The sequence below is a fragment of the Grammomys surdaster genome, unplaced genomic scaffold (assembly GCF_004785775.1).
Source record: "Grammomys surdaster isolate TR1022 unplaced genomic scaffold, NIH_TR_1.0 238, whole genome shotgun sequence".
NCBI classification, from domain to species: domain Eukaryota; kingdom Metazoa; phylum Chordata; class Mammalia; order Rodentia; family Muridae; genus Grammomys; species Grammomys surdaster.
The window spans coordinates 4,312,330-4,323,183 of NW_021604683.1; the positions used below are offsets into that span (position 1 = coordinate 4,312,330).

General features: G+C 44.1%; 1 protein-coding gene across 3 annotated transcripts in view; it reads left to right on the forward strand.

Moving 5' to 3' along the window:
- Positions 1 to 10,557, forward strand: part of Myt1 (myelin transcription factor 1) — a 62,812-nt gene extending 52,255 nt beyond the window's left edge. For all 3 annotated transcript variants that reach the window (XM_028774053.1, XM_028774054.1, XM_028774055.1), the window contains 5 exons: positions 2,824 to 3,045; positions 4,749 to 4,840; positions 5,425 to 5,528; positions 8,179 to 8,322; positions 8,696 to 10,557. In XM_028774053.1, the coding sequence (XP_028629886.1) occupies positions 2,824 to 3,045; positions 4,749 to 4,840; positions 5,425 to 5,528; positions 8,179 to 8,322; positions 8,696 to 8,836 (703 nt within the window). In that variant the 3' untranslated portion in view covers positions 8,837 to 10,557. The remainder of the gene's footprint in view (positions 1 to 2,823; positions 3,046 to 4,748; positions 4,841 to 5,424; positions 5,529 to 8,178; positions 8,323 to 8,695) is intronic.
- The last annotated feature ends 297 nt before the right edge of the window (positions 10,558 to 10,854 follow it).

Consider the following 10,854-nt stretch of genomic DNA (forward strand, 5'->3'; position numbering starts at 1 on the left):
AATTTACCCAGAACACGGGAACTCAGAGCTGACCCTTAGTAAAATGGACAGAGGGTTCCCCAACAGGTGAACAGAACAGGTGTCTCTGTTTTGGAGACTGATCAGAATTTAGGCTGCTTGTTGGGGCTGGGCCCAGTGGGCTTTCAAGAATCAGGCCTTCTGCCAGGCTGTGGTGCTGCATGCCTTTAATCCCAGCACTTGGGAGTCAGAGGCTGGTGGATTTCTGAGTTCCAGGCTAGCCTGGTCTACAGAGTGAGTTCCAGGACAGCCAGGGCTATACAGAGAAACCCTATCTCAACAAAAAACAAAACAAAACAAAACAAACAAAACAAAACAACAAAAGGAGGCCTTCCCTGACTGTGTTGTTTACTGGGCCAACAACACCCACTCACTCACTTAGCAGAAAAACACTTGGCGAGGAATTACACGTCTCCCAGCTTGTTCCAGATGTAGTCAAAACTGAGTTGGCCACAGAATAAAGGCCTAACCAGCATCACATCATTCAGAAGGAGTTGCCACCAGCAACGATTTAGTCTAATAAAATTTATTTCATTTTTATAACAAAACCTGTAATGTAATGCAAAAAAAAAATTGTGCTGGTTAAATCTTGGCATGAAAAAAAAAAAAGAAAAAAAATTTTCCAGGAATTTGCTTGGGGTCATATGGATGCAAAACCTTTACCAAGCATGTGCTGTATATTGTTGGTGAACTATGTTGCATTTTCAAATGAATAAGGTCAAAATTGGTATTTTTTAAATTAGCTGGGGAAATAGTTTTCCTCTTTCTAAAGTGTTATCAAGTTTGCTTTTTAAAAAACAAAGCTTCTGCAACTAGGAGGAGACTGTGATCTTTAGATATCATGCAGCACTTGCATGATGAATTTACTAATGTCTTTATAGCAAGAATGGGGTGCCTGCAAGTATTTCTATTTTATAGAGCTTCCCCTTGCTCATAAAATATTTATGATTGACCATCATCTTTAAACAAATACAGACTAAAGCAGAAACTTTAATGGATATACCAAGTCCTATGGAAGGGTGGGGTTTTGTTAGCAGGTGCAAGTAGTAGTTTTGCAAAGGTTGTGTTAGAATTCTCATTCTTAATGTTTCATATAAACACTGTTTGAAACTAAGTCATGTCAACACTTTGAGGTCATAGAAGTTAACAGAGCTTCCAGTGTAGAGGTCAGGTGTTAATGCTTTCCCTGCTCTATTGACCACTCCTGGAGGTCCATCTTGTCCAAGCCATTCTGGATCTGACAGCTACTTCTGTTTTTCTACTGTCCTGGACCCATGTCTCATATCATTACACACATGGCTTCTGTGCCTCACTATTCATTCTGGAAAAGATAAGCTCATCCAAGGAGCATGGAAGCCTGTTGGCTCATGCCATATTCATGTCTCGACATAATGTCAAGCATGATTTTGAAGATTTGATGCCATTATTAAGAGAAAGTAATTACTCCTGGATACTACTTATATATGAGATTCCAGTGAATAGTAGAAACTCTTTTTTGCAAAGAGGTTAGAAGCTCTTCAAGTGGTTAGAAGAATTCAGCTGTCTGCAGTGACTAAAGAGTCTATATCAGCTGGTCTTTTGAGTTTGTGATATTGGGCACAAAGTAGAGGTATCATTTCAACACTCAGGTTGACTATCTTTGGCCTTGGTATTCCATACCTCACAGTGTTGGGCATCCAGATTTAAGGAGCTAGACATTGAATGTGAGCTATCCAAAGCCTCTGTGGGGTGTTCTTGGTGTGTCCTTGTTATGGGCTTGAGGCTGAGATCACCTTGTGTTGACCATGTGAACAGCCTATATTGTCTGAGGGCTATGTAGGCTGGAGGAGCAAGAATGGGAGGAAAGGAGAAAAGGGGGAAGGCTTTTCAGATAGAAGGAGAAACAAGGCCTTGGCAAAGGTGATTAGGAGACTATTCTAAGGGTTTCTTGGAGTTGAGATGGGGTACTAACTTGCTGCTGCTACCTTGCTACTCTCCAACTGAGCATTATGCCCTATGACCCAGGAGCAGGATACAGCAAGAGACTACCTGGCAGTAGGAGACTGATTCTGGCCCTCTGTCTTCCTGGAGATATCCTGTCCTGACTTCTTTGCATCCACAGAGAATGCTGTAAAATATAGCAGCAGTATTCTTGGATCCTATATATTTGTCTGGTTCTTAGCATATAGTGAACATATGACAAATGGTAACTTGATTGAGTTGCATTTGTTGGAAAGAACTGGAAGTTTTTAGATTGATGATCTTGTTCTGGGGCATAGGTGAGTTCCTGGAGGCTCTGCTCTCCTTATCTCATTGGCTCTAGCCAATCCTTCCTATATAATACCTAGAACATTTGTCATCTGCATCTATATTATTACCATAATGCTTCTATCTCTGTCGTCAAGTACCTGGAACAAAGGAGTGGCTCTTGGCAAGCCTCTAGCAGGGTGATTATAGGTAGTCAAAGCCAAGACTTTTCTTTGAGTACCGTGTTCTCCAAATACCCATGAGTACCATGCCATGATAGGTCACAGCTCTGAAGCTGTAGGTTAACAGGCCTATTGATCTGCCTGGCCTAGGGTGCCCTCATCACTCTCCTGATTTACAGGCCTTGCTATGTAAGAGCCAAGGGTAAAGAGGAAGAGGGACAACATCCCCATCTGGAAAGCCAGATGATAGGATTCATGATGATAAGATTCGGCTGGCTTCTTGCCTCACTCAAAAGTATAAAGTACATGATGCTGGGTATCTAGAACCTGGCTTTGTAGGATTCCCAGATCCTCTTACATAGAGACCCTGTGGTCACCACAGTCTTTCTGTGTCTAGGTGCCCAGTTCCAGGCTGTGTGGGGCTTGGCCACATCAGCGGCAAATATGCCTCTCACAGGAGTGCTTCTGGCTGTCCACTGGCTGCTCGAAGGCAGAAAGAGGGAGCTCTCAATGGTTCATCTTTCTCGTGGAAGTCGCTGAAGAATGAGGGCCCTACTTGCCCCACCCCAGGTTGCGACGGTTCTGGCCATGCCAACGGCAGTTTCCTCACCCACCGAAGGTACCTGACCCACATGTCAACAACAATCAGGGACCTTTGGTCTGGAACATTACCTCTGTTGGTGGGAGTATGCCAGTACTTAGTGGGAATAGCAGTTCTGCAAGGGAAAGCAAGACCCCAGTAGGTAGCTAGATAAGAGAAATCATAGAAACTGTTGGTACCAGATGGTGTTTGCTTTGTTTTCAGCATGTGTTTGTTTCCATAAGTGTCCTCCGTACCCTGGTGTTTATTGTCCCCATGAGCAGTGTTATGTTAAATATGGAGGCCATGCATGAACAGACTCCTGTCTCTATTCATATTTGACTTCTTGGGAAAAGTTTGTTTCCTATACCTTGTTCCCTACCTCTTACATTGGGCCCATGTTTTGAAATGTGGGCAGAGGCTCTTGCTTGCTTTGCAAGGGACCTGGTAACTAGACTTCTTCTTGTCTAGGTAGTGCTTGTTCTATCACCTGCCCACAGCACCTGCCACAGGGCTGAGTTGGCTTTGCTTCACCAGATCCCTTTTCCATTTTGTTCTAAGAAACAATTGATATTGTCCAGTAACTTTTGTTTGGAGTGAAAAATCAATTCCTATTCTCTTCTTTCTTCCTTTCCCTTTCTTCTTCCTTCTTGCCCTTATTCCTTCTTCCACCTACAGAGTTAATGCATCCATTCAACAAAAATATATACAGAGAGTCCACCAAGTATCAAGGAGTAGAGACAGAACAGAGAACAAAAGAACGACCTGTCATTGCCATTTTGAATGTGTATAGGGCAGGGTGGGTAGGGACATATAGTTTAAACAGGTGAGAGTTACTGAACCTGGTGAATAGTGATCAAGGATTGGGGGAAACAGCAGAGCTGTAAGCGAACTGTACTCTGGAGAAAAAGCTAGAAGCTTGCCCAGAGATGTATGGAGGACAAGTTCTTGTATAGCTGGAGCTGGGGAGGGCCTGGCATACCTGCTAATTGGGGTGACAAAGGAAAGGAGACAGAACTTTGTATCTAGCCAGTTGCCTCAGAGCGTGAGGGGCCTAGTTAGGAGCACAGAAAAATGGGATCTAATTTGGGCAGCTGGGATCACCACAGGATACAGACCATAAAGGAAATGCCAAGAAGACCAGAGAAGAGATTGCTGGAGCCTGGGCCAAGTGGGCAGGGAAGTTGAACACTGTGCTTCTATAGTACATTTCACTTACCACCTTGATTTATGATGTGGATGAAATTGCACAAACATGAAGTAGTGTGTGATAATCCACATGCTTTTATATGTTTTTCTGCTTGAATAGCTATATTCAAGGAATCACCTGTTAATGCTGGTACATCCATATCCTGAAGGATCTCTCAGGTGGGGCTAGCTCTGAGAACTCCTCTCAGAGTTCAGTGCTTCAGAGTGCCAGCAGACGGGGCATGCAGGCCTCAACCCCTGCCCAGAGAAATAACACCTGAAGGCATCAATGCCCTGGTTCTTTAGGACCTGTGGGCAGCCATGAATGTGCCTAATAGGGAAGGCTCTGAAGGGCCACCTGCCTTGGCCCCTTTCATGGAGTGTAGCCTTGCTCATCAGGCAGGGAGGCTGAGGCGAAGCAATGTCACCATAGGGAAGCATGCAGGGTCATCTGGGTGAGATGGAATAGAATGGTGTAGTCCTGATGTGAGACCCTGTACCTGCCTATGCACTATGTCCTGAGCTGGCCAGTGATGTGTAACTTCTGCTTCTAGTTTGTCTGGCTGTCCCAGAGCAACCTTTGCTGGAAAGAAAGGAAAACTCTCAGGGGATGAGATTCTCAGCCCAAAGTTCAAGACAAGTGATGGTGAGGATGCCCTTCTGGGATATCCCTTCTCATTGTCCTCTCTGTACTGTGGGAAAGGGGATGGGGGAAGCTGAGCTCCCTTGAGAATGGTGGTTCTTGCCTTGTGCTACTGTCCTAACATTAGCCCTGAAGTTCTCAATGTTCTCAATGAGACCCTGGCTCTGACTAAATTTGATGACTATGTGGATCTGAGTCTGATGTGAGGGCACCAAAAGCTATGCCAATGGGTTTGTGGACAGTGTGACCACTCCCATCCAGGAAAGGAGATTCTCTTGGAACACATCTCCCTTTGATTGTAACAGTTAATATCTCTGAAGAGACCTGTACTTCCTGCCAAGGTCAAGGCAGAATGAAAATAATAGTTTTCAGTTTCCAAGATTTTCCAATATCCATCCCCAAGAGAGGAGCTCAGAGCTTGACAAGATGCTCACCTCTAAACAAAGATCTCCCTTTCTGTCTTCAAAGCAGTCAGACAGAGCCACAGTTGGTTTCTCTCTCTCTCTCCCCCTCTCTCTCTCTCCCTCCCTCCTTCCCTCCCTTCTTTCCTTTCTTTCTTACTTTCTTCCTTTTTTATTTCCGGGCAGTGCTGGAGAATGATGAGGAGATCAAGCAGCTAAATCAGGAGATACGAGACTTGAATGAATCTAATTCAGAAATGGAGGCTGCCATGGTGCAGCTGCAGTCTCAGGTGGGTGCCACTACTCTACTTGGCTCTTTCCTGCCACCCAGAGCCAGCCTGTAGATTGTTGCTTCCATCAGTATCACTGATACTGAACTAATGGAACCAAAGCACACATCACATAGCACCCAGTGCTCTGGTTAGCTGCCCACTCACTGCATTGTCTGGGAGTCTTCTCTGACCCTGGTCTGGCTAGTGTTAATCATCCTCTTAGATTGCTCCATTGGCAAGACCAGTCTGCTAGTGTTCTGGTTCTGCCTGTTTTGGTTGTTTGGTTTATGTTTACAGTCTCATTAGCACTGTAAGCTCATCTGCTCTATTCCTACCTGGACTAGCACAGCTACACACCAGTAGCAGGGCTTGCCCGTCCCCACCTAAAGATTTTGCTTTCCTCAATAGAATGTGAGTTAGATCAGAACCTTTCCACTACCTTGTTCAAGACTTGCTCTTAGAGGAAAGCCTTTAGTGTTGAGTTCTGGTAAGCAGGGCTATTTCTTGGCAACTGGGCTACTATCCTACCTTCTAACTGCTCAGTGTATCTAGAGAAGAGCTGGTATAATGTGAGTGTCTCCTAATGGTTGGAGAGACAAAAAGGACAGGAAATGTACACAGAATCAATCAAGGGTAAAGAAATCAAAGAGGAAAACAGCTCCTTCCTGGAGGCAGCAGTCATAACAGATTTCATTCCACATGTCTTGATAATCTAGTTTCTTTGTGGGATAATGCATTTCAAGAGCCTGTGTATATGTAGCACCAGTCATAGAGTCAGAAAGAGCTTGTAACATGAATCCTATACATGTTGATGTGTTGTTGTCTTTCAGGACCACTGGAAGTGACAACAGAGGGAATAGAGTCTTTTAGCTGGAACCATCACTATTCTCTACCTATGTCTCTGAATAAGACATTGTATAGTGTAGATCATCTCTCAGAGTTCCGAGAAACTTTATCCTTGTGGTAGCATCTCTTATTTCTTAGTCAAATATAATTTTTTTGTTTGTTTTTTTGAGACAGGGTTTCTCTGTGTAGCCCTGGCTGTCCTGGAACTCACTTTGTAGACCAGTCTGGCCTCGAACTCAGAAATCTGCCTGCCTCTGCCTCCCAAGTTCTGGGATTAAAGGCGTGCACAACCACTGCCCAGCAAATATCATATTTTTAAGACATTTATTTTTGTTAAAGGTTTCATTTTTGTTTTTAAATTACATACGTGTGTGTGTGTGTGTGTGTGTGCGCGTGTGTGAGTGTGTGTGCGCGCGCACGCGTACATGCACATTTTTGCATTGCTCATGAAAGCTAGAAGAGAGCTTTGAATCCCCTGGAGCTGACATTACAAGAGATTGTGAACTGCCTGATGTGGGTGCTGGGAACTGAATCTGGATTCTAAGAACAGTACACTCTTTTAACTTCTGAGTCATCTCTCTGGCTCTTTAGACTTAGTTATTTACCTCTCTCTCTCTCTCTCTCTCTCTCTCTCTCTCTCTCTCTCTCTCTCTCTCTCTGTGTGTGTGTGTGTGTGTGTGTGTGTGCGCGCGCGCGCATGCACGCACGCGTCTATGGAGGCCAGAGATGTCAGATACCGCTAGAGCCAGTTACAGGTATTAGTGAGTCACCTGATATAGGTGCTGGGATTCAGACTTGGCTGCCCTGAAAGATTAGTATTATTAACTACATAGCCATCCCTCTCACTTCAAAATGCAGTTTTTAAAAAGCTTAGTGTGATGGTACTCAGCTACTCAGGAGGCTGAGGCAGGAGGAGTGTGTGAGCTTATAGGTTTAAGAGAGAGTAGTCTGGGCAATACAGAAAGATAACACTATCTTTAAACCACAAAACAAAGCCTATCTATAAAAGACTGATTGTTTTCCTTTACCAGTCCTAACCATCACTCTGAGGGCATTCCACACTAGCTGTAGAAAGGCTGAAGGAAAAGGAATGCAGGTCTCTAGAACTACTTTAGTCACCACTAGTAGAGCAGAGCACTCAGACTCAACTGCAGCTCCCAGCAGGAGCTTACTGTCCTTGTTTCATGTCACATATTGTCGTCCCGTGAGTTCAGTCTTGGAAATATACAGTTAAGCTGTGGACTGCCCTTTAACACCAGAAACCCCAGAAACAGCATGCTCCTATGTTGGTTCATTGTCAGGATGTAGAAGATGGAGAAATTTATCTGTATTTGGTCTGCAGATGTGTCTGGAGTCTAGGCAGTCAGCTTGCTGGTCTTTTGTGGGGAGGGAAAGACTTAGGAAGGAACAACCTAATACCCACAAGTTGCATACAATTATTCCCATTCTACACCATTCTACAAAAAGGAACATGAAGCCTTGTAAAATAAGAGCACAACTAGAGTGGGCAGAGATTGAGCCCAGGGTGCCTTGGAGTCTGTAATTTCACTCCACCCCTAGGAGGGACAAGGCAGAGAAAGCTACATGTAACCTTAAGTATTTGGCATACCAGCTCCTACTTCCTTTGTGCAGAGGCTCTCCAATCAGGGACCAGGGCTCTACCATCTCTTTCTCTGGATGGGGTACCCCATGGGGGAGCAGAACCAAGCCTCCTTCCCACTAATGAGCTTTGTCTTTTCCTAGAACACTGTGGGGTATGGCCAGTGTTTTCATACTAAGCCAGGGCCAAGGGAAGGCAGCATTTTCTATGTCTCTGCCACAGATCTCTTCCATGGAGAAGAACCTGAAGAACATCGAGGAAGAGAACAAGCTTATTGAGGAGCAGAATGAGGCCCTGTTTCTGGAATTGTCTGGGCTTAGCCAGGCCCTCATCCAAAGTCTTGCCAATATTCGCCTTCCACACATGGTAGGCAGCAAATCACTTCTGGGTATTACACCTGAGCTAGCAGCTGCCCTAGGGATGGTTCTGGGGTTGGAACACTGGGTGTATACCTCACTGCTTTGTTTATGAGTCCTTTAGGATAGGATCTTGTGAGAAGGGTTCTATACCCTTGGTAGTGTTCTCAGTGGTCTGTGGAGGTAGCTGTTGGGTCTAGTCCTGAGTAGTTTATGAATTGTGATATAATTGGGTTTCAGTGAGTCTTGTTGCTATGACTTTTAGTTTTGGTAGGGGTGACTGCTATTACTGTCCTGTTGGCCCAGGGTTAAGGCTTTCCCACTAGTTTCTACTATATGGGGTCCACTGTAGTAGGGCCTGCTAACCTGGTTCTATTCTCTAGGAGCCAATATGTGAACAGAATTTTGACGCCTATGTGAACACCCTCACTGACATGTACTCCAATCAGGACTGCTACCAGAATCCGGAGAACAAAGGCCTTCTGGAAACGATCAAGCAAGCTGTGAGGGGCATTCAGGTCTAGGCTGCACTGCACACAGGAGTCTGCTCTGCTCCTCACAGTGGGGACCCTGACTTATAGCCTCTTCTAATTGGAAGCCTGGGTGCAACCTTGGGCAGCTTACCCAAAGGGGAGCCTGGAAATCAGTGTCTCCTATGATGTCCCCATTAGGCCCAGGCATGAAGATCTCTCTATGTGAGTGCTTGGGGACTCTGAAGTATTACCAAGTGATTTATTTTTGTTTTGTTTTGTTTTGTTTTTAAAGAAGTCTGAAGAGCAGCTCAAAGTCTCCAGTGGAAGCTCATGGACAAGGTTCTCAGGGAAGTTTTGGAGTTTGCAGCCACAGTATTCCATTGTTTGTCAAAGTTGGGAGGGCAGCCATGGACTTGATGGGTGTTAGTCTCAGCAGGAGGGCATGCCTAAGTTTCTGGCTATGCTCACTGAGGCCCACGTGGCAAATATGTTTTGTGTTTTCATTTAATTCAACTTTGTTTTAAAGGTGCACAATACTCTGCTTCAGAGGTGAATCTAGGAACAGGCTTCCCAGATGGCAGTCTACACAGTTGATGAGCATCATAGAAAGTCAGCTGAAGGTTGTTTTTTTGTTTTTTTTTTTTCAGTTGGAGGCCCTGAAAATCAGCCACTTACTTGGGCAGCAGATGCCTTTAGGCTGAGCAGACCTGCTTTCTTCCAGTTCCAGTCTTTAACTGGCCTGGGCTCTAAGTCCAAGACCACTGGGCCAAACCTCTGGTTTCTGTACCTCCATCTAGGTGCTGGACCCATCATTGTATCTTTTCCTGTGTAGGTTTGCTCCTTGTATCCAAGGTGATTTTGGTGGGGACAGTAAGACCAGAGGTAAATTGTTACAGGGAGACCACCAAGATTTCACTTCTTTATAGGTTCATTTAAGATGTGAAAAGGATAAATTTTAATTTAATGTGTTAAAAACACAATGTTCTTACTGTGTAAATAGAGTCCAAGTCAATTGTGACTGCAATTCCAAATTAGTATTTAAAAGTAGAGAAATTGCACTTCCTGGAAGACACTGAAAGTAGTTAGTTTATTCTGTAAATTATTTAATTTTGTCATGATATAAGTATTTATATTCTTACCCTCTTATGTTAATGTTTACTATTTATTATTTTTATTTATTTATTTTATACTATTTCAACTAGACTACACACTAGGGCACCATAAGAGTTAAATAAGTTAAATCGAAACACAAACATTTATTTGACTATAAGATAGGCCACAAAGAATCTTGATATAACTTCTAGTTATAATTTTGATGCAACCGAGTTATTTTTTATATATTTTGTTATTTATTCTTTTAATAATGGAATTTTTTAAAAAAGTATTTTGTAACTGAGGAATTTTTATAATTTGGGTTTTTCTCCCCATTAGTCCACCAGAGAGAAAGGTGTTTGGTTTTCTTTTTCCCTTTGAGTTCCTTTTGTCAGGCCAATAACAGCAAATGGAATTCTGTATTTATTATTATTTAAGTGTAGTGCAGATGTGTGTGCTCTGGTGTTTCTTGTGTTGCATTTGTGGAGGTTCTTATGGATGATTCATGTTGCTGTGAGGGAGTGCTGGCCATGGTCAGTTCTAGGCAATGGACTTGCTGGCCAACCTGCCCAGGATCTTGATACCCCAATACTGTGACCCTCCTTCCTCAGGAAACACGTTGGACCCACAGTACCTCGTGGTGTGTTTGGAGGGTGATTTCTAATAAAAGTCTCACTGTGCATAGGTGCTATGGTCTGCGAGGAGGCTGCTACTCTGATCCTTATGCTTCTGGAAGTGCTGTGAGGGTGGTCATGGTAAGAGGGCCCTTCTATTTAAGTCTTTCCCTGGTACCAGTGTGGCTCAACCACCACTTCTGTTGAACCTGCCTTCCCCCAAGTGTGGTTCTCCAAGGTTTAATTCACCACACCCCACCTTTTCCCATGAGCCAGCCATATCTACATCATGCCCCACCCCTGGAGTTTTCTCTCAGAGTCAGGAAGAAACAGATGTCCTGCTTGGGTTGCTAGATTAGAGGT